At 44.1% G+C, this 23,808-nt stretch overlaps 1 protein-coding gene across 6 annotated transcripts in view; it reads right to left on the bottom strand.

Moving 5' to 3' along the window:
* Window positions 1-23,808, bottom strand: part of FGF13 (fibroblast growth factor 13) — a 116,156-nt gene that overhangs the window by 4,878 nt on the left and 87,470 nt on the right. For all 6 annotated transcript variants that reach the window (XM_087877572.1, XM_060683976.2, XM_060683975.2 and 3 more), the window contains 2 exons: window positions 22,595-22,705; window positions 18,280-18,383 (listed from right to left, as the gene is read on the bottom strand). In XM_087877572.1, the coding sequence (XP_087733698.1) occupies window positions 18,280-18,383; window positions 22,595-22,705 (215 nt within the window). The remainder of the gene's footprint in view (window positions 1-18,279; window positions 18,384-22,594; window positions 22,706-23,808) is intronic.

The raw sequence follows: 23,808 nt of genomic DNA, 5'->3' as shown, positions 1-23,808 counted from the left end.
GAAAGAGCCACATGCGGCTCCAGAGCCGCAGGCTGCTGACCCTTGACCTAGTCCAACAGCCTAACTATATTCCACAAACATTTTAATTTGATAACATTTTAGATCCAGGGGAAAAATCACGTTGGTATTACAGGTTCAGATTCCGATCGGCCAGTCACAGAATTGGTTTCCAGCAATACGGAATGTTGACTGGGAGTGGTGCGGTGGCCTAGAGGTGGAGCTCTCACCTCACAATCAGGAGGCTGTGAGTTCGATCCTAGGTAGAGGCAGATATTTCTCTCTCTGGGCACAGCGAGAATATTATCTGCTGAACAAAACTCCACATTGGCGACAGGAAGAGCATCCGGCCAGTAAACACTCTCCTAGCTCCATTCAGTAGCCCAGACTCCACCCCGCAAGGGATTATGGGGTCGTTAAAAGAAGATGACGAATACGGAATATTGACTAGTCAGATGGATTCTGACTTGGGATTTATATGTGCACAGTGTGTCGTGGATGTCCATCTATTTCAAATGCTTGCAGGTAAATATTTCTTTAAGACACAGCATAAGGAGGCGACGACGGTATTCTTCGAGTCGCAAAAAAACAACAACAACAGAAAAACCACGCACTGAAGTAAACTGGTGGGAAGGAGATGGGACACCATGGAGCTCATCATCCAATTAAGAGCACTAAAAGAGAAGCCTGGAGCGTGTGGAGAAGGTGATTATAGCTTCAGTACAGTAATTTGCTGTGTTTGGGGACTACACAACTTGCTGCATTCAAAGATGGATGTTCAAATTAGGAGCTGAGCCACTCTGCTGTCACCGAGCCAATTTCTTTCCGAGGGCAACAATCTCAGCCCAAAGAACCGTTTCTGTAGACTGTGGCATCCTTCTGAGTTTCATTCACGCCCAGAAGCCAAAGGCTTGAATGCAAAACTACCCGAGGACATAGACAATCTTGACCACTTGGACTGGACGTCCAGAGGAACTTTGGAGGAATGGACCCGATGAACTGTCATCTGGTAGATGTCAGGGTTCCAAGTAACACCCCCAACGAAATCAAATTCCGAGGCTTGAAGTTCCTCAAAGCTCACTTGTCAGCGCTCCAAACTATGATTTCCTCAGCGCTGACATGAATGAGTGGGAAAGAGCCTGTTAGAAGTAGTAGCTTGACTTTTTCACCCAGTTCTTTCCCCCGGCAGATAACGTCACCTAGGTGATGGGAGGAGGGGGAAATTCCTGTGACTTGAAGTAACTGAGATGAAAGATGGACTTGGAAGATGGCCAATGAGACACTGAGATTTGAGGAACGGAAAGGGAGGGGTTTGGGATCAGAGGATCAGTTTCGGCTGCAAATGAGTTCAGGACTAGATTGTTATTCTTCAATAAATAAGAGATTTCATCAAAGACTTTATGTTTGAGAATGAAATTTATTTGAGATAACATCGGAACCTGACATCACTTTTATTAGAGATGTCATATTGGCACATCTGGGAAAACCCGGATATGAGAGCTTCCGGGTTTTCCTCACCCAAAAGAAAGTTCAAGTCCTTGCCCTTCACCCACATGTCCATCACATGAACCAATAGGTACCCTCCGGAGCAGAAGATACCTCCTCATTCTTCTCAGCACAGCTGCAGGGCACAATGACCTTGACTTTCTAGAAAGAATGTTATTTTGACTACATATCCTCTTCACTCTATACAATCCCCCCTCCCAGTTTCCCACAGTTGAATTGGTGGCAGGCCCGAAGCCTGAAGTTTCAAAGATATAAAGATGGCTTCCAGGTCTGACAGTAGAACAGCTTGCCACACAAAGAGGTGCTTTCTTCTCAGTTGGGGATCGGCAGTCAGAGACACTGGATGGTCATCCCTCAGAAGTCTTCTACCGAGCCTGGTATTGAGCTGGAAGTTATACAAGATGAGCTCCAAGAATATTTATGAGAAGAAAGGGAAGAGAGGTCAAAGGTAATGGCCTTGATATTGGATACCTTTGAAAAATAAGGCCACTGATAATTAAATCTTCAAAAGCAACCGAGATGATGAGGGGACTGGAGGCTAAAACATACGATGAACGGTTGCAGGAACTGAGCATGGCTAATCTAGTGAAGAGAAGGACCAGGGGAGACATGACAGCAAGTCTTCCAATACTTGAGGGGCTGCCCCAGAGAGGAAGAAGGGGGTCAAGCTATTTTCCAAAGCACCTGAAGGCCAGACAAGGAATAATGGATGGAAACTGAACAAGGAGAGATTCAACCTGGAAATAAGGAGGAATTTCCTGACAGTGAGAACCATCAACCCATGGAAGAGAAGTTGCCTTCGGAAGTTGTGGGAGCTTCATCAATGGAAACTTTCAAGAAGAGATTGGATTGCTATCTGTCAGAAATGGTATAGGGCAGTGATGGCTAACCTTTTTTTGCCGTTGTGTGCCAAAAGCAGGGGGAGTGCGGGCGGGTCAAGCCCTCCCCTTGCTTTTGGCACGCGATGGCATGGTGGGCATGTTAGGCCTGTTTTTCGCCCTCCCCAGGCTCGAGATGCTTTCTTGAAGCCTGAGGAAGGCGAAAATGGCCTTCTGGAAGCCGGAAACGGCCCATTTCCTGACTTTTGGTGGGACCGGAAGGCCTGTTTTTCGCCCTCCCCAGGTTCCAGAGGCTTTCTAGGAGCCTGGGGAGGGTATAAACGGCCTTCCCCACCCCCTGGAAGCTGGAAACGGCCCGTTTCCCAACTTCCGGTAGGCCCGGAAGGCCCGAAAATCAGCTGGCCAGCGCGTTCATATGTGCTGGAGCTGAGCTAGGGCAATGCTCGCATGCCTACAGATATGGCTCTGTGTGCCACCTGTGGCACGCGTGTCATAGGTTTGCCATCGCGGGGATAGGGTCTCCTGCTTGGGCAGGGGGTTGGACTAGATGACCTCCAAGATCCCTTCCGACTCTGTTAATCTGTAAAAAAAAAAGGAGGTAAGTCACCGTGGCTTGCGAATTTTCAAAGGAGGCTAATCCGAATCGGGGAAGATCTGCTCACCCTCATCCCAGCCTGTGAAAATCACCTTAAAAAACACCGATTTCACCAAATTCATTTGCACTTGTTCAAGAAGACGTGGTTCTTTCTCCAACCTCTTTGGAAAAACCCAACGTGGCTCAGTCTGTTGCACAGTTCACGTGGCTTATTAAGCCAGGCTCCTGGCTCTTTATTCATCAGAAAATCAGACAAGAGCTTTAATTTAAAACGTCACAACATTTGAGTAATGCTTTTGACAGAACGGATAACAAAGCTGCGAGGTTAATGAGGAATTGGTTAATTTCCTACGGCAACAAAGCCGCCACATGATCCATTCTCCTCCCCCCCCCAAAGTGATCAATCCCAAATTAAATCAAGTGTGGATGATAAGCTCACACCAAGAAGTGAAATTGGCAGTCAAGAAAAATGAACAATGGAAGAGGCAACACAAACAGAAAGTGAAGATGTGACAATACGTACGCAGCAATCCGTCAGAGGGAAAAAAACAACCAGTTTAAACCAGGGGTGAAATGCTCCCGGTTCGGACCGGATCACCCGATCCGGTAGCGATGGAAGCGGGTGGTTCGGAGAACCGGTAGCAAAAATCCCTGCCCCCCCCCATGTCCAGCTGAGCCGCACAATCATCAGAGGCTTTTTTAAAAAAAAAAAAATTAAAAGCATTTTTTCTACAACCTCTTTGGCAGAAAAAATGCTTTTAAAAGTAAAAAAAAAAAGCCTCTGATGATCGCGCGGCTCAGCTGGGATCATCAGAGGCTTTTAAAAGCATTTTTTCTACAACCTCTTTGGCTAAAAAAATGCTTTTAAAAGTTAAAAAAAAAGCCTCTGATGATCACGCGGCTCAGCTGGGATCATCAGAGGCTTTTAAAAGCATTTTTTCTACAACCTCTTCGGCCAAAGAGGTTATAGAAAAAATGTTTTTAAAAGGAAAAAAAAAAAAGCCTCTGCCGATCAGGCAAGTCAGCTGGGATTGTCAGAGGCTTTTAAAAGCATTTTTTTTACAACCAAGAGGTTGTAGAAAAAATGGTTTTAAAAGTAAAAAAAAAAGTTGGCCACGCCCACTTAGTCATATAACCTCTCAACAAGCCACACCCACAGGACCGGTAGTAACAAATTTTACATTTATTTATTTATTTATTTATTTATTTGTTTAAATTTCTATACCGCCCTTCTCCAATATAGGACTCAGGGCGGTGAACAGCCAAAGTAAAAACAAGACATACACACAAAACATACAAAATCTAAAAACTGATTAAAATAATTAAATATTTTGGCCGTAATTAAAACAATTCCAATTTAAAATCAATTTAAAATTTGACTCAAGCCAACCATTTCACCAATGGTTTAAACCATCAAAAATGAAAAAAATAAATAAAGACAAAAATACCCTGTCTTGGGTGTTCATTTTCCTTCCATTTTCCTTGGCAATCTTCTGTCATCTCAAAATCCTATTTTCTTGAAAATAAAAACTTTGCATTGAGCTGGATTCCTGGTATCTTAAACAACACAGCAGCCGTACAGAAATGGTTTGTTATTCTCTTTTGTCCGAGATTATTTATTTTTTAAAAATTGTATTCTTGTCTTTTCAGAAGGATCTGAAATTTCTAATAAGTTCTCATCCAAGATCTCGAATCAAGGGTGAAGATCTTGGAACGGAAGACATGCTCAAGATCTGTAGAGCCTTTTTCTCTTCGGGATTGCGAACCAGAAGACAACAAAACTATTCATTTAAGGAGCCCTTTCTTATTTCGTGGGCCATTACACAGCAATCTATGAGATTCTCCCTTTAAAAATTAGGCCTGTCTTTTGTCTCCGTGATATTTTAATTTCATTTGTTCGGTTCTATTCTAAACGAGGGTCCTGGACAATCGAGGCTCACAGCTGGGCTCCAGTGCAGAGACTTCGAGGTAAAACTGGCTGAGGATCATTTGCCCAGTTGGAGGTTAAAGAAGTGATTAGCAGATTCTGATGGAAAACGGACTATTTAATACTTTGAGAAAGTAGAAAAACCCTCCCTCCCTCCCTCTCTTCTTTCCTTCCTTCCTTGATCTCCTTCCTTCCTTTCCTTCCTTCTTTGATTTCTTACTTCCTTGATTTTCTTCCTTCCTTCCTTCTTCTCTCCCATTCTTTCCCTCCCTTCCCTCCCTTGATTTCCTTTTTTCCTTCCTTCCTTCCTCATTCATTCATTTCCTTCCTTCTTCGATTTCTTCCTTCCTTGATTTCCTTCCTTCTTTCCCTTTCTTCCTCTCTCCCTTTCTTTCCCTCCCTCCCCTCCCTTGATTTCCTTCCTTCCTTCCTTCTTTGATTTATTCCTTCTTTCCTTCCTTCATTTCTTCCTTCTTTTGATTTCTTCCTTCCCTCCTTGATTTCCTTCCTTCCTTCCTCATTCATTATTCATTTTCCTTCCATCTTGATTTCCTTCTTTCCTTCCTTCCCTCCTTCCCTTTCTTCCTCTCTCCCTCTTTCCTTCCCTCCCTCCCCTTCCTTGATTTCCTTTTTCCTTCCTTCCTTCCTTCCTTCCTTCCTTCCTTCCTTCCTTCCTTCTCATTCATTCATTTCTTTCCTTCTTTGATTCCTTCCTTCCTTCCATCCATCCATCCATCCATCCATCCATCCATCCATCCATCCACTATTCCCTTCTACTGACTCTGTGCAATTGGGGTTAAAATCATACGCATCGTCTTGGAAACAACATCTACACCATCTTTCCATAAAATGGCCCAAAATAATCCATTGGCATGAGGGATTGCCACAACAGTCTAGCTCCCAAGCAACCTGATGAAATAACTACGTTTTTATCTGTTTCCTAAAAAAATAAATAAAAATAAAACAACAACAACCCAAAACAGAAGGATGGACTTTCTTCCCTTCCTCCTGCCCCGGTCGGTCAGCCTCTGCCTGGTTAACTCCATCCCACAATTTTCTTCGGTCTCCTTCTGCCTTAATCGCCGTCTAATGTCTTCCCTCATTCGATTTCTGCACGCTAAATTATAAGTTTGGCGGGCGACCGTTGTTAGGAACGCCAGGGGTACAGGAGCAAAGGAACAATAACAGTAATAAATGCCAAGAAAAAGGGGGAATTTGTTATTGAAATGGTGGACTGTGGCAACCGAAGCATCATTTCAGTCAAACAAGATTAAATGAAGAGGAGATGCAGGCACGCCAACCAAAAAGCGGGGGAAAGAAGATCAATAGGATGTCATTTGAAAATATAAAAAGATGGTGCCACCCCCCCCCCCCCATTTAATTGAGCCAATCTGCATTATTAAATTAAGGCTTTCTCGAGATGAAAACGTACCAATTCTTTCTGTCTTGCTCTTCTCCTCATCCCAAGTGCCAAGGTGCAGTTATAAAATTACAGGGGTGAATGAACTTTCAAGATCTCTTTTTAAAGCCACCTCCGGACAAAAAGACACCAGCATCTCCAAACCAATGTCTCTAGTGGTACCATTGTCAACCTGTCTCAGGCTGCTGGCTTTAATAGGACTCCACCGTGGACAAGAGGAGTTGGCACAGTTAGAGCAATGGGCATTATATGCCAAAGCAGAGGTGGGTTTCAGCAGGTTCTGACCAGTTCTGGAGAACCGGTAGCGGAATTTTTTTTTTAAATTTGATTTACATGCCGCCCTTCTCCGGAGACTCAGGGCGGCTTACAGTGCGTTAAGCAATAGCCTTCATACTTTTGTATATTTTATACAAAGTCAGCTTATTGCCCCCACAAACTGGGTCCTCAATTTATCTGCCTTAGAAAGGATGGAAGGCTGAGTCAACCTTGAGTCTGGCAAGATTCGAACTTACTTTAATTGCAGACAGCTGGTGTTAAATTACAGTGCCTTGTCTGCAGAGCTATCCAGGCTCTGTAGTTCTTGATTTTGAGTAGTTCGGAGAACCGGTAGTAAAAATTCTGACTGGCCCCATCCCCATCTATTCTCTGCCTCCCAAGTCCCAGCCGATAGGGAGGAAATGGGGATTTTGCAGTATCTTTCCCCTGGATTGGGGTGGGAATGGAGATTTTAAAATATCCTTCCCCTGCCATGCCCACCAAGACATGCCATGCCCACCAAACCACACCCACAGAACCGGTAGTAATTTTTTTTATCAATTGACTATCAATTGTGGAGCTGACCAGGAACAGGGAGCCACAGCAGAGGGATGAAAGAGCCACATATGGAGAACTTCAGGAGAACCAGTTGTTAACTTTCCGAGCAGTTTGGTGAACTGGTTGTTGGAAGAAATCATTAGGGCAGAGAACCGGTTTGTTAAATTATTTGAATCCCACCACTGGTTATAGCTGAGTTTTGGACTGAATGAATCAAAGACGAATGTTTTACTTCAAGATCATGAACTTAGTACATGCATTCCTTCTCTACCCCTCTGCTCACATCTCTCGCCGTTCTCTGGAGGATCTTGAGAAGATGTTCTGCACCCTTCCAGCTTAATAGAGACTTTCAGGGTCCTGCAAAGAGCCCACCCAACCACAAGGCGAAAGTTTAGCACATGGGAAATTTCCGCACCTGTATTATTCCGATCTCCCGAGAACAAATTGTGATAAAGCAATGAGAATATACCCGTTGAACAAAACTCCTCAAGGGTAACAGGAAGGGCATCTGGCCATTAAACACTCTGCTAGCTCCATTCAGTTGCCCAGACTCCACCCCGCAAGGGATTATGGAGTCGTTAAATTGGTTAGAAACATAAATCATGTTTCAAATCAACAACTGTGTTCTTGTTATTTTGTTGGCTCTGCTTCTGGTTTTTCAAACCTCTCTGAGCTTCCCTGAGGTTCAATTGTCTACTTGGACAATCCTATCGATTGATTAAATAATAATAATAATAATAAAATCCTGGAAAATTTAAAGCAAATAAACCCTTTTGCTTTTCTACCTTCTTCTGGAGGCATTTAGGAATATTTTTCAGGTCTCCCTTGCTTGTGTTTCCCAGTTTTCTTGGTGATTGGAGGTGTTGGGTGTGGGAGGGGATGGTGACAGCTGCTGCGTGACTATTTTCTGTGATGTCTCTTCCCAGTTTTGCCCAAACTTTTCAGTCTGAAAAGGCCCCTCCCCGCCTTAGCTGCTGAAGTTGAGAAACACTGTCCAAGTTCTCTCAACTCCCATTGGCTTCGAGACATCTGGGATTAAGGGAATTGGCCAGGAAACCTGGAAAGGATCCAGTTAGGAAAGGCTAGCCAAAGCCATCTCATTTTAAAGGAAAGGTGGTGCCCTCATTTCACCTCTGCCCCCATCCCTCAAACATACCCCTTCTGATCAGAAACCCCTCCCTTCCAAAACAGCTACGTTGCATTGGACAGCAATTAATCTCACATTATCTCAGCTATCTCTCTTAATGTCCCCTTCTCCAAACAACTTTTGGCAGCTACAGAAAAATAGGGGTGCATCTAGAATTCAAGATGTGGGCTTGTTCTCGCTCATTGAGGAATCTCGATTTGCCTTTATGCAAGTTTCTTGTTTTGGAGGAACCATTTCATAGCCAGCCGTCTTCCGTCTTGGAGTGACAACAGGAATGGGTAGAAGAGTGATTGATTAATTTGAAGCTGTCCTTTGCTTTTCATTTCCTGTTCTGAATGAGTAACATCAAGGATGAGGTGGGAAGGGAACGCAACTTGAAATTCTCAGATTAAGCTGGCAGCAGAAAAGAGAGGGGGAAGAGCCTCCTGGCAGAGCTTCTTTTCTTCAAGCCCCATGCAAGGAATCGTCCTCATCCTCATTGTCACAAAAGGCCACACTGCTTGGATTGGCACATAAATTACACTGATATATTAGAACAGCGGTCACCAACTGGTGGTCCGTGAGAAAATGTTGGTGGTCTGCAGAAAAGTTATTTGCATTTTTAATATTGCACTAAATCAGGGGTCCTCAAACTACAGCCCCTGGGGAGGATATGTACAATCAATGTTTGTGTTACTGTAGAGAGTCTCCCCCTTCGGGGTCTTTTTGTGCAGGTCGGAGGTCTTCCCTTTGCTTGGAAAGCCTATGCTCCTAGTCCTCAGTGAGGTGCTTCTGCTGAGCCTCCTCTTCGGTCAGATCCAATTTGAACTGAGCCAGCTGTTTTGTCAACTCGTTCTCGTGGTGGCTGCTTAGCTCCAACAACTGCTTCCTGTTGGGGTCCTAAGGAGCCCAGCGGACAGGTAAGGAGTGGCTGGGAGGGAAGGGGTGAGTAGAGGCTGGCAAGGTGCCCCTCGATGTGAGTGACATCAAGTTGGCCATGCCCACCCAATCACATGACCACCTAGCCACGCCCACCCAGCCGGTCATTAGGCAGATCGTATTAGTAGTTCGCGGGATTTAAAATTATGAACTTAGTGGTCCCTGAGGTCCGAAAGGTTGGTGACTCCTGCATTAGAACATCCTAAGTTGTTGGAAAGAATTTGACACCAGATTGGTTCTTGGGAAGAATTTGAAGGCCAACATCCGCTAAAGAACTAGTGTTGATGATTTCACCTTGTTGTGTATACAGATAATGACAAGACTGGGCAACGGCTAAGAGCAGGAACATCGAAGAACGTCACAAAAGGGCTGATTCGGCATCTTAAGAACAAATGCCTACAAAGCGAGAGTTAAGACAACCACATACGCCACTTCCACAAAGAAGCTGGAGAAACAATGAATCACCCGATTAACTGCTGCAACAGAAGATCGCCCAGACTGACTACCCGCAGCGGCATGACAAAGTAGCAGCAATGGTGCATTACAATGTCTGCAAGAAGTACCGTTTGCCTACAAGCAAGAACGGGTGGGACCACAAAATAGACACAGTAAGTGAAAATGAAAAAGCAAAGGTGCTCTGGGATTTTGGAATTCAAATAAACAGGCACCTGCCACATCACACCCCAGCCTTAACAATTGTTGATAAGGAAGACAAAAAAGTCTGGATAATGGACAACCAGTACTTGGACACAAGAGAAGAGAAAGAATTGGAGAAAATCACAAACTTTAAAGACCCACAAACAGAAGTAAAACAACTGTGGCTAAAAAGGGCAAAGATTTAACCAACGGTAATTAGAGCCTTGGATGCCAAGAAAGACTATTTTTATAAGCACCAAGAAAGAAGTAATTTTGCATTTGTACTTATAATTGCTATAAAGAAAAACCGGAAGGTACTTCTTTCTATTTTTTTCTTTCTTTCTGTCTTTTTGGCATTTCCTTTGTTCTTTTCTCCTGTTCCGTTTCCCTTTGTTCTTGTTCATTTTTAATCTTCTGTTGAAAATTCTTAATGAAAATGATAAAAAAAATAAAAAAGACAGCAATACGGTAGCAAATAAGTAACACATAAAGCCCGAAGAACATAAAACTAGAAATGAAAAACATGAAACGGCAACCGAGGGCAAACTCATCAGCCATCCCTGAACACATTTCACAAACTCACTTAAATTCAGAGACACACAAAATTCAGAGATTTTTCCATTCAGGCACCTTCTGTTCTTCCTTTCTCCCTCCCTCCTGCTTCAATCTCTTAGACATTGGCAGCATCTTAAGTTATGAATCAATCTCCATCCAGATCTTGTCACATCACAGGGATATATTCATTAGTCAATTTCATCTAACTTTCTCCAAGCTTGCAAAAGGCCTGGCAGACGTATTTCTCTGAAGCTGCAATTATTATTTTTTCCCCCAACAAAACTTTCTTCCAGGGGTTTTTATTTTCCATCCTCAGATCAACCCGTTTTTTCCCCCTCTTCCTCTCGTTTTCTCTAGGCTGGCCTGATGTTAAGCTTGCAAGACCTCAACATCACTTTCCAAAAGATGGAATGATGACTTCCCTCTGATAACTTTGAAAATTTGGAGCCATTGAAAAGAATCCAAGCAGCTATACAATTAGTTGTAAGCCCCGCTCCCACCTTCTCGTGATATGACATTCTATACATTAAACACAACACTTTCTCTGATTTGTTTATAACAGGTAACGATGCTTCGTTGACCTTGACTCGGATGGGGATACCACCAGGAAAATTTGAACGAGGAAGTTAGAAAAAAACAATATTCTAAACAAGGCAGTGACAATCTCTCTTATTGGTGTTACATCGTGGTGACTATGAAGTTAGGAGTTCAGCTTGAATGGAAGCAGGAGTTGACTTGCAATCTCCAGCCCATTAGTTGTGAGCTGGTGAGTCACGGAGCTAGGACAGAAGGACAGCCTGAGGGCAGGACAAGAAGCAATGGATGGAAACTAATCAAGGAGAGAAGCAACCTAGAACTAAGGAGAAATTTCCTGACAGTGAGAACAATCAATCAGTGGAAGAACTTGCCTCCTGAAGTTGTAAATGCTCCAACACTGGAAGTTTTTAAGAAGAGGTTGGATAACCATTTGTCTGAAGTGTTGTAGGATTTCCTGCCTAAGCAGAGGGTTGGACTAGAAGACCTCCAAGGTCCCTTCCGACTCTTATTCTGTTGTTCTGTTAGATATATTTGGTCTGAGGTTCTCTCTTTCTCTCTCTCTCTCTCTTCTTTTCTGCCCCCACAAAGTCCATCCTCAAAGAAATGTTATGGCTGTACTTGTAAATGGCAGGCAGAATCAATTCCACCCTTCCATCACAAAATTGCTCAACGGTGAAAAAGGAACACAAGTCAACCTTAGGGTCACTTGAGGCAAGGAGAGGTTCTCTAAAAGTCCTTTTAGCAACTTCTCTTACCGCACACCGAAATGAGGATGGAGAACCGCAGGATGCGTTGAGTAGCATTTCCTGGAGCCAACCTGATTTTGCAACATCCGGTCTCCCTCCTTTTCTTTTGGTCTTTCTCTTCCTGCTGAGTCTAATCGATCCCACTTCCTCCCACCCTTCTGCTAGGTTCCCCTCACACATATGTGCTAGTCGTTCCCGACTCTAGGGGGCGGTGCTCATCTCTGTTTCAAAGCCGAAGAGCCAGTGCTGTCCGAAGACATCTCCGTGGTCATGTGGCCGGCATGACTCAACGCCAAAGGCGCACGGAAAGTTCTTGACAGCAGCAAGACTGTTGTATGCACAAAAATGGACGAATGGTTGCAGAAGTTGATGGGAGTTGGCTGAACTGTCAAAATTGACTATTTTGATTAAAGAAAAGAACATACTTTTGTTTCCACATGGAAACTGCTTCTGAACTTTGTGCTTGAAGTGTAAAAGACGCTAGCCAGGAGGACAATCTGAGACACAATTCTCCATGACCTGGAGAGAGTCTAGTGAAGAAAAGGACCAGGGGAGACTTGATAGCAGTCTTCCAATATTTGAGGGGCTGACACAGAGAGGAGGAAGGGGGTCAAGCTGTTTTCCAAAGGCCAGACAAGGAATAATGGATGGAAACTGACCAAGGAGAGATTCAACTTAGCAATGAGGAGGAACTTTCTGACAGTGAGAACCATCAACCCATGGAACAGAAGTTGCCTTCGGATGTTGTGGGAGCTTCATTACTTGAGACTTTCAAGAAGAGACTGGACTGCCCTATGTCAGAAATGGTGTAGAGTCTCCTGCTTGGGTGAGTGGGGGCTATTTGGACTAGATGACCTACAAGATCCCTTCCAACGCTGTTATTCTGATTGTGCTACTACAACTTTACAATAAAAAGTAGTTTTGAACACATGGCATTGGTTTCTAGATCTGCTCTACCCTACAGGGTTGCTATCTGCTCTCTTTTCTCCCAGTCAGCTCTTTCTCCAACTATGTGGCCCCTGAGTTTTGCTTCCCCGCCCCCAACTCTCCCAGTGGGCCACCCCAACTAGGAGTTCTGGGAGTTGTAGTCTACCCATCCCCAGGCAACCAAGAGGGGGAAAATCTATTCTGTCTCCAAATGTGAGAAGAAACATCCTTGATTTTCCCTCGGCTTTTAGACTGATTAGTAAAACTGAAGTCAAGTGAAGGGCCAACGGGGAATTTTCAGCACTGGCAATTACATTCCATGTCATGGGTATTATTATTTTTTTAATTGACTCAAGGGAATGGCACAAAACAACAACTTCTGCGTTGCGAGTCCTCTTGGGACCTCTCTGTGGATGGATAGCTGCCGTTGGCCTAGGGTGGAGAGGCAACACACAATCTTCACAACTATACTAACAAGGGTCCAAAGATTATCTGAGTTATCCAGAGAGTTCTGGATTTTCAATTAGGAGTTGGATTCTGTTTCTCCCAGAGTCAAGAAGTAAAGTTTTGTGTGTGTGTGTGTGTGCAGAAAAATTTGGTCTACTGATAAAGGTACCTGGCTAGAAACCAGGAAACTGTGAATTCTAGTCCTGCCTCAGGCGTGAAAGACAGCTAGGTGACTTTGAGTTACTCCCTCTTTCTCAGCCCAACCTAACTGACAGGGTTTTGTTGTGGGGAAAACAGGAGGAAGAAGGAGGCTTAGGTGTGTTCACTGCCTTGAGTTAATCAAGTAATAAAGGCTAGATTAAAAGAAAAGTCTAAAAAGAGAAATGTAGACTCTTTGCACTTCAGATGGTTACATTATTGTTTTATTGTCTACCTGTAAGATGTTAAGAGGTATTGTGATAGAGCATAAGAAAAAAGAATAGAATAGAATAGAATAGAATAGAATAGAATAGAATGGAATGGAAGGGAAGGGAAGGGAAGGGAAGGGAATGTAGAATAGACAAGACAAGACAAGACAAGACAAGACTAGAATAGAATAGAATAGAATAGAATAGAATAGAATAGAATAGAATAGAATAGAATAGAATAGAATAGAATAGAAGACTAACTAGACTAGAATATAATAAAATAGGATTCAGAATAGAATAGAATGGAATGGAAGGGAAGGGAAGGGAAGGGAAGGGAAGGGAATGTAGAATAGACAAGACAAGACAAGACAAGACAAGACAAGACAAGACAAGACAAGACAAGACAAGAATAGAATAGAATAGAATAGAATAGAATAGAATAGAATAGAATAGAATAGAATAGAATAGGATTCAGAATAGAATAGAATGGAATGGAATGGAAGGGAAAGAAAGAGAAGGAAAGAGAATGTAGAATAGAATAGAATGTAGAAGAATAGAATAGAATGAAATAGTATAATATAATAGAATAGAATAGAATAATAATAGAATAGAATAAAATAGAATAGAGCAGAAGAGAAGTAGAGATGAGAAGAGAAGAAAAGAGAGAAGAGAAGAGAAGTAGAGAAGAGAGAAGAGAAGAGAAGAGAAGAGAAGAGAAGAGAAGAGAAGAGGAAGAGGAAGAGGAAGAGGAGAGGAGAAGGGAGTCAATCAGGGAGAAGTTTCTATTAAAATTGTCTTCCTTGTGGACCGCTTAATTACAGATCAGACAGGTTTTTCTTTTTCTTTTTTCAATGCAGCGAAGCACGGAGCAACAAACAACACAACCCTCAATCCACACTGCAGAGGTGCTTCAATGGATGCTTTGCTGCCTCCGTCCACTTCTCCTGCGTGAAAAACCACCCTTGGGGTTTGCCACGTGCGGCAAAGGGAGAAATTTCTAGCCAACCGAAAGGTCAAGAGACCGATTCCTCCAGCCACCCACCCGCCCACGCATCCATCCATCCGATCGCATGCTTGCCGCAGCTTCTTCCTCCAGCCTGTTTAGAGATCAGCAATTCCGGGGATGTCTGTTTTCGATTGCCTGCCCCCCCCCAGACACCCCCCCCCCAGTGCGAAGAAGGCTCGTAATTGTGATGCATTGGAGGCGAGGCGCAAGCAAAGCAAAGCATCGGAACGGAACCGAATGGAGAAATTCTTCCAATTAGCCAACTCGGCAGCCGTTTCCTTCGGAGTCTCCAACAGCTGGGTCACCCCTGAGATCTTTTATTTATTAGGATGCTTTTCTGCAAGACAGCCGGCTTACAAGGTTAGGGCAGGAAAAGCCAGCTCTTGCATCTCCCTGGAGGTTTGAGAACCTCAGCCTTGTTGGGGGTGGCTGAGGTCAACTCTCGGGCCTTTGGGGAGGTCACAAACAAGATTCAAAAGAGAAACCCAGCACTTTCCTTCATGGTCGGCTTCAAAATCCGGGGCTGGAGTCACTCATTTGAATGATGGGGACATCGCCTGTCTTGGGCCACTTCTGATCACAGATTAGCAAGAGTTGGAAGGGACCTTGTAGGTCATCTAGTCCAACCCCCTGCCCAAGCAGGAGGCCCTACACCATTTCTGACCGATGGCAGTCCAATCTTTTCTTGAAAGCCTCCAGTGATAAATCTCCCACAACTTCCAAAGGCAACTTCTGTTCCACGGGTTGATTGTTCTCAGGGTCTCAGAAAGTTCCTCCTTATTTCCAGGCTGAATTTCTCCTTGATCAGTTTCCATCCATTATTCCTTGTCTGGCCTTTGGGCGCTTTGGAAAACAGCCTGACCCCTTCTGAAGAACATCTGAACATCACAGCCCAAGACAGGATCCAAAGCATTTCTCTGAACTGGCCCCAATTCTATTCCCCCGTATGCAGGATTCACACGTGTGTCTGAGTCCAATTCAAGCTCTCATTTTTACCCCTAAAAGCTCATTTGAAGCCAGGTTCTAGGAGAGAACGTCTGCTGTCCAACAATCCCGTTGGCTCTTTCTTCGGAGATCTCACGACAAAGAGAGACGGGCTAGACGGGGACGATCAGTTTTATTTTAATCTGTTTATTAATGAGAGTTGAGTCTGTCTTTTGTGTTCAGGGTGATTTAGGTTGAGCCGAGAAGACAGTCGGTCGTTGGCCCAAAATCACCCGGGGAATTGCGTAGCTAAAGATAGCTTAGGTTTCCTGGAGGCTAGTCCAACACGTTAACTCTACGCCACCAGCTTTCATATTTACTGGTTGTAATTTAATGCTAGCTTCTTCTCCAGAAACGAAAAGATGCCATGAATAATTCATCCCAAACCTGCCCTTCTTTATAACACCGCAAGCTACATCGGGGTGGGCGAGGCTGAAGAGCCAATGGTCAGCCGGGCATGGCCGAGTGGGCGACGAACAGCAAACATTAAACCAAATTTCTTTTCTTAAACAGACGTTTGCAACATCCAGATTTCTGGACTTCAGGCTTCAGCCCTTCATTGTGTGTGTTTTTTTTTTCTTCTAGAAGTCACCCATAAAATGAATGAATGAAATTGAATATCTCAAGAAAGGCAACCTTTTAAAGATGTTTCCTTCCTTCCTTCCTTCCTTCCTTCCTTCCTTCCTTCCTTCCTTCCTTCCTTCCTTCCTTCCTTCTTTCCTTCCTTCCTTCCTCCCTCCCTCTCTTTTTCTCTCTTTTTCTTTTTTCTTTCTTTCCTTCCATCCTCCTTCCATCCTTCCTTTTTCTGTTTCCCTCTTTCTTTCTTTCTTTCTTTCTTTCTTTCTTTCTTTCTTTCTTTCCTTCCTCCCTCTCCCTCTCTCTTTTTCTTCCTTCTTTCTTTCTTTCCTTCCTTTTTCTGTTTCCCTCCCTCCCTCTTTCTTTCTTTCCTCCCTCCTCCCTCCCTCTCTTTCTCTTTCTCTCTTTTTCTTTTTCTTTCTTTCCTTCCTCTTCCTTCCTTCCTTTTTCTGTTTCCCTCCCTCTTTCTTTCTTTCTTTCTTTCTTTCTTTCTTTCTTTCTTTCTTTCTTTCTTTCTTTCTTTCTTTCTTTTTTTCTTCCTTCCTTCCTTCCTCCCTCTCCCTCTCTCTTTTTCTTCTTTCTTTCTTCTTTCTTTCCTTCCTTTCTTTTTCTTTCTCCCTCCCTCCCTCTTTCTTTCCTTCCTCCTTCTTTCCCTTTTCTTTCTCGCTCCCTTGCTCTTTCTTCTTTCCCTCCTTCCTTCCTTCCTTCCTTCCTTCCTTCCTTCCTTCCTTCACTCCCTCCCTCCCTCCCTCCTCCCTTCCTTCCCTTCTACCTTTTCCTCCATCCTCAAGTAAAAATGATTGAACGTTCTTTATTAAAGATATAAGAAGAAAGATCTCAAGATCAAACGCCACACAAAATATCCTCTGAACATCAGATCAGAAGCAAACCACGAATCTGCTTATTGCCTGTCTGGATGAAGCCTGTCAGAGCCTAATCGGACAAATCTCTTTAATATCTCATATGCCTCCTTCCGACCACGGCAGACGCTTATTTAAGTCATAACTCGCAGCCATAAAAAAGTGGAAATAATATTCGTATGAGCTTATGACATTTTCCTGCTTTGTTACTTTTAAACTGCTGCAGTTCACTCAAGGTGAGCAGGGAAGTCAACCTCACGGCAAAGGATTCAACATTAATTCAATATATTCCTTGGCATTCTCCAGATAAATATACTTGAATAAACTAAGATTTAGAGGCACGGTCTAAATCTTCTAAAAGAAACATGGAATTTAGAGCGCAGAACATTTAATCCTAGGGCTGCCAGGGACTTTAGAGGTCTTCTAGTCCAACCCCCTGCCCAAGGCAAGACACCTTATAGAGCTTATACCATCCTGGTCAAATGGTTTGCCAATTTCTACAGGTAGTCCTCGACTTATGATGATTCGTTTAGTGACAACAGCACTGAAAAAAGGAACCTATAACCCTTTTTTCCCCACACTTTAGGACCATTGCTGCATCCCCAATGATCACGTGATGAAAATTCAGACACTCGGCCACCGATTCACATTTACGACGGTCGCAGTGTCCCGAGAGGTGTGTGTGTGTCACACAATCCCCTTTTGAGACCTTCTGACTGACAAACTCAATGGGGAAGCCAGAGTCCCTTAACAATTGAGTCATGTTGCTGACTTAACATCTGCAGTGCAAGGGTGAAATCCAGCAGGTTCAGACAGGTTCGGGAAAACCGGCAGCGGAAATTTTGAGTAGTTCGGAGAACCGGCAAATACCACCTCTGGCTGGTCCCAGGAGTGGGGAGGGAATGGGGATTTTGCAGTATCCTTCCCCCAGGAGTGGGGAGGGAGTGGGGATTTTGCAGTATCCTTCCCCCAGGAGTGGGGAGGGAGTGGGGATTTTGCAGTATCCTTCCCCCAGGAGTGGGGAGGGACTGGAGATTTTGCAGTATCCTTCCCCCAGGAGTGGGGAGGGAATGGAGATGTTGCAGTATCCTTCCCCCAGGAGTGGGGAGGGAATGGAGATGTTGCAGTATCCTTCCCCCAGGAGTGGGGTGGGAATGGAGATTTTGCAGTATCCTTCCCCTGCCATGCCCACCAAGCCACGCCCACAGAACCAGTAGTAAAAAAATTTGGATTTCACCACTGCTGCAGTGACTCATTTAACGACGATGGCAAGAAAGGTCCTCAAAATGGGGCAAAACGCACTTAACAAATGTCTCACTTAGCAACAGAAATTTTGGGGTCGTAAGCCAAGGGATGCCTGTATTCTTTCAGGGCCCGACGCAAGGCAGACAATCCCATTTGGGGGAAAACAACAACAACACAAAAGAGACACTTACTGATGTATACAGGTAGCCTTCACTGTTCATCGCTAAATACAGCTTTGTCTGAACGCCTTGGATAGCCACAACTCGTAAACCAACCGGTATGAGATTAAACAAAGCTAGGAGAAAAAGGAAAAGAAGAAAAAAAAAGTTAGTCCCTCGGCCTGAATTGCGGAAACAAAACCAGATTTTCCCATCAACGGGAAATGCTGTCATGCTTGTAGAAGAAAAAAGAAAGAAAGAAAAGGATTTTTTGGGGGGGGGTGCGTGTTGCAAAGTTCACACGGTCTTGACAAGCACGTCAAGCATTTCCTTAGGAATTGAACCAGAATTTTTCTGGATCAAGTTAACTGTAGAATACATCTTGCGTTTCCTAACTAATTGGCCGGCTTTCAGGATATTTTGGACTACAACTCCCAGTGTCCTCAGCCAAGGCTCCCAAGAAACCACAAAAAAGGTTTATGAGGGTTTTGTGGTCTGCCAGCAGACCTGGCAGCGGAGTTGGACAGTGAGGAGGCTGGGGAAGACAATGGGCCAGTCCTGGAGTCCGGGGAAGCCCCGGATGAGGGCTCCGCATTGGAGGCAGAGATGGGGCCAAGGCCATCGGGGAGCTATGCGCGGACTCCGGAGCCTCCAGAGGCTGACAACAGAGAGGCAGAGGAACAGGAGGAGCCTGTTCCTAGTGCACGCATGCAAAGAGCTGCCAGAAGGCAAGAACAGCTGAAGCAAAAGGGACGACTCGGAAGTAAGGCCTGGAGATGATTGGCCCCTCCCAGAAGGCTTAAAAGAGCAGCAACGAGCCGTTGGGTTCTTTGTAGAAAAGCAGCGTTGATTCCAGTGCTTCTTGTCAGCGTCTCTTGAACTTTGAGGGGGTTTTGCCAAGAAAAGCCTTTGGCAGGTTGCCAAAGACATCAAAGGTTGGTGATAAGGCCGACGGACTGGTTATGAAGAATTTGTTTTGGACTAAGCTGAGAATGAATTCATTCTCAGTTGTTTTAATAAAATAAGTTTGTTCAGGACTGAATTGTGTTTGGTAATCACTATTTGGGCCTCAGTCACAACAAAAGGGTCCTTGGTGCTCTCCGAGCTTGCTAGTTTTCTTGCAAACGAGGTAACATCACCAGTTCTAGTAAGGAGGGCTGTTTGCTGTCAATAACCGACAGCAAACAACACTCCTTACTACGCAGAACTGATGATGTTACCTAGGAAGGGTCATGAAACATCTGCAAGGAAACTAGCCAGCTGGGAGAGCACCAAGGACCACTCATTTCAGTCCTGAGCTACAAATATTCTCCTTTAAAGAAGATTTACAGCAGAGTCTTCCATTTGGAGGCATTATCTGAGGGACCATCTCTTGCCGGTCATATCTACATGCCCTACTAGAGCGGGGAGGCAAGGAATGTTCTGGGTCCCGTCTCCTAAGGAGATACAGCTGGCGGAACCCAGAAGAAGGGCCTTCTCCATGGTGGCTCTGGAACATCATCCCCCTGGAGATTAGACTGGCCCTCACTCTTTTGGAAGGCCCTGAAGATGTGGCTCTGCCAGTGGGCCTGGGGAACCCAGAGTGGGATGGAGCCCCTTAAATGGCTGGTATGAGTGTGCGTTGTCAGGTGCAGTGGCTTAGAGGTGGAGCTCTCATCTCACAATCAGGAGGCTGTGAGTTCGATCCTAGGTAGAAGCAGATATTTCTCTCTCTGATATGCACAATGAGTGTATATCTGCCGAACAAAACTCCGCATTGGTGACAGGAAGGGCATCCGACCATTAAACAATCTGCTAGCTCCATTCAGTTGCCCAGACTAAACCCCTCAAGGGATTCTGGGGACATTAAAAAGAGGATGATGATGAGTGTGTGGTGTCACCAGGATGGGAGGCTGTTATTTTATTATTTTATATTTTTTATTCCCATCAACCCCAAGCTACCAGCACGGAAGAGAGGCGGAACTCAACCAAACAATGTTAGAATCCGTGTAACAATCTGAGCATTCTCTTCCACTCTATGGAGATCCATATATATATATTAATTAATTTAGAGAACAGATTGGATCTCCAACAGATTGGAGTGGAAGAGAATGGCCGTTAGTTACATTGGACTCTAACATTGTAGAAAGAGCAGCGCCAGAAGGATAGAATACGGGCAGAACAAGCCTTCCCAGTTTTCCTACATCAAAAAAAAACCGGACACCTAAGCCAACACAGAAAGGTTCTTTAACCAATTCAAAGCCGATATTCCACAGGATGTATCTTAAAGGAATGTCCTTTCTGCAGAAATCGATTGCTTTGGCTGGTTCATTCCCAGGCATCACGCAGCCGTCCAAACTAACAGTTCCACCCTACAAAATTCCTTGCCATACTGCAAACCTTTCAGCAGTGTTTCATACTGATGGGCAGGGGAAGCGATGTTGGCTGGTGAAGCTCATGTAACATCAAGACCTATTATTTAGCAGTTGCCAAAGTTGGGTACGTTGCTGTCAAACTTTCCGGAGAAGCTGTAGATAAAGACCAAGAATTTTCAGCAGGAACTCCTCCGGTGCCAAAACTGAGCAGCCAAAAATGAGGAACGTTTGAAGTCGTATTTGATGGGGGGTATGGCTTCCCATCCAATGGTACTGTCAAAATTGCAGTGACTGGGCACACACTACAAGGGGCAAGATCAAAGGCCTGGACTCGGTTTTCTGCATTTCTCCAAGATTTTTGGAGGTATTTTAAAACTTTTTTTGGGGTGTGTGTGTGTTAGACTTTTAAAATTGTGTTCAACCCTATTTTAAGGCTTTTGGTTCCATTTGCTGCCTATTTCCTGCTTCAGATTGTTAGGAAATCATTCCACAAACTTTAGAGTGGTTTCTTGTTCTACAAATGGACCGATGGATGGATGGATGGATGGATGGATGGATCAATGGGTGGATGGATAGAAGGATGGATGGATCAATGGATGGAACAATGGATGGATCAATAGATGGATGGAGGGAGGGAGGGATGGATAGGTGCATGGATGGATTGCAGGCAGATCTGAGATTCCAGGTTGCCCTTTGACAGCCATAGCTCTTCAACCTTTCATGAGATGATTCCTCATCCTTTCCCCAGGAGTAGGAACTAAAGATGAAACCTTCAGCATTGAATCAGCCATTCTCTGTCACCGAATCTTCTGAAAATCCTTAAAGGTAGCCGAGAAGGCATTTTGCCTAAAGTCCCCACAAATCTGGTGGCTCTTTATTTCCTACTGGAACATGCAACCCCCTAATACCCTGTTTCCCCAAAAAGCAAAATAAGCCCTAGCAGGATGCTCATAATATAAGTCCTACTCCCCAAATAAGCCCCAGTTAAGATTGTCAGCCAGATAGATGCATTTAGTACCGTATTTCCCTTCCCAAATAAGACCTAATCAGAAAATAAGCCCTAATGCATCTTTTTGAGCAAAATTTACTATAAAACCCGGTCTTATTTTTGGGGGAACATGGTAAAAACTGAAGATGTTCCCCTAATCTCAGTTTGGGATACAGACTTCTGTTGGGCCTCTTAGAAATCCCACTGTCATCTTTACCAGAGAAGAGGAAAAAAAAAAAGATTTGAAACATTTTTTTGTGTGTGTGCAGAAGAGATGGCCATCTTATCTCTGTTCTGAATTTTAGAAGCCGGAATAGACCGTTCTATTTCAAGCCATGTATTACTTGGGGGTGAGAACGATAATCTCCTCTTTTTGAAACCCGTAAATGAAGGTTTGCATTGGAGGGGAAGAATTGAAATAGTTTCCTAATCTGTGCACCGCCACACTCAAAAGGTTATTTCCCCCCAATTCATACACGTCCTATTTACTGATATGTACGAACGCTCCATTGCACACCGTAACACGGAGGAAGGGGAAGGGAGACAAATGGAACGGAACCTCAGGATTTATGGAAACAAAATGGCCCCCAGGATTAATTGCTTCCACCATCCTCACCACCACAGAAGTGGGAGCATTGAATTCTCCTGATTCTGAAATGACAATAGCCGTAGGGTTTTAAGTCAGGTAAAAATGAAACGGGAAAGGAACGCTTCCTAATCGGATCATTAAAAAGCCCAACCCAAAATAAACTGATGGTGAACTCATCCAGATATATCCATGGAGATAACATTTGAGCCAGTTTTGCAGGAAGCAGAAGTACTTCTGCAGTTTTATCTAGCGTCTAAGTGTTTCTCTCCTTCGGCAGGTTGAACAGCAAACAAGAACGCAGCGATGACGTCCCTCCCAAATGAGCCCAGCCTTCGAAAAACACCCGTGCATATGGACTCCTAGCAGATTGTGCAAACAAACCACACGGGCTCTTGTGTGTCTAACAATATAACTCACTGTATGTGCTTTCTTCCTCTTTCGTTCCATCAATGGTTCCATCTGCTTGCATCTGCAAATGATATCCTTGCCGGCTGTAAAGTTTTGTGACGATGCCTTTCAGCTGTGGTTCTGTCAAAACAAAACAAACAAGCAGGAAAGGTTAGAAGCCGGAATCCTTTGTCGTATTCATGTCGGGTTCAAGCAGACCAAAAGCTTTGCCTCGGTTTCCCCCCTCCCCACCAAAAGAAGAAAGAAATGGGATTAGAAACTTTCCTACGATTTGAGATAGATGATAGACAGGTAGGTAGGTAGGTAAGTAATAAAGAAAGGAAGGACCAGCAGATAGATAAATGGACAAGATAGATAAAGACAATAGGTAGGTAGGTAGGTAGGTAGGTAGGTAGGTAGGTAAGGAAGGAAGGAAGGAAGGAAGGAAGGAAGGAAGGAAGGAAGGAAGGAAGGAAGGAAAGAAGGACAGGCAGGTAGATAAATGGACAAGATAGATAGATATGATAGATAGATAGGTAGGTAGGGAAGGAAGGAAGGAAGGAAGGAAAGGCAGATAGATAAATGGACAAGATAGATAGATATGATAGGTAGGTAGGTAAGGAAGGAAGGAAGGAAGGAAGGAAGGAAAGACAGGCAGGTAGATAAATGGACAAGATAGATAGGTAGATGATAGATAGATAGATAGATAGATAGATAGATAGATAGATAGATAGATAGATAGATATTGTAGATAGATAGACAGACAGGGATAGAGAGAGATGTTTTTCTCTCTCTCTCTGGTGTGTGAGTGTGTGTGTGTGTGTGTGTGTGAGGGGGAGAGGGAGGGAAGGAGGGAGGGAAGGAGAGAGAGAGAGAGAGAGAGAGAGAGAGAGAGAGAGAGAGAGAGAGAGAGAGAGATGACATCAGCACCTTGGACAGCAACCGCTCTGCAGGCTATGAAGTTCTGTGGCTGACATTAAATCCTGAAAAACTTCATAGAGGATCAAAATTCCAACATATTACTTGACCGAAGGAACAAAACCTAGATTTCTGTTAAGATTAGAACGGCATCAGCTAGAAGGAAACATACTTTTTAAAAATGATCTGAGATTCTTTAAGAGAGGAACAGGCTTGCTAAAATGATTGCTAGTTGATCACCTATGGCCTGCCAGGTGATGGCACCTATAGGCACCTGAGGCATAGAACATTGTATGAATCTAACCATTTGGGTTAATAACCTTCGT

This window comes from Pantherophis guttatus, chromosome 12 (assembly GCF_059756535.1).
Source record: "Pantherophis guttatus breed Tessera chromosome 12, ASM5975653v1, whole genome shotgun sequence".
NCBI classification, from domain to species: Eukaryota; Metazoa; Chordata; class Lepidosauria; order Squamata; family Colubridae; genus Pantherophis; species Pantherophis guttatus.
This window is presented reverse-complemented; position numbering and strand designations above follow the sequence as displayed.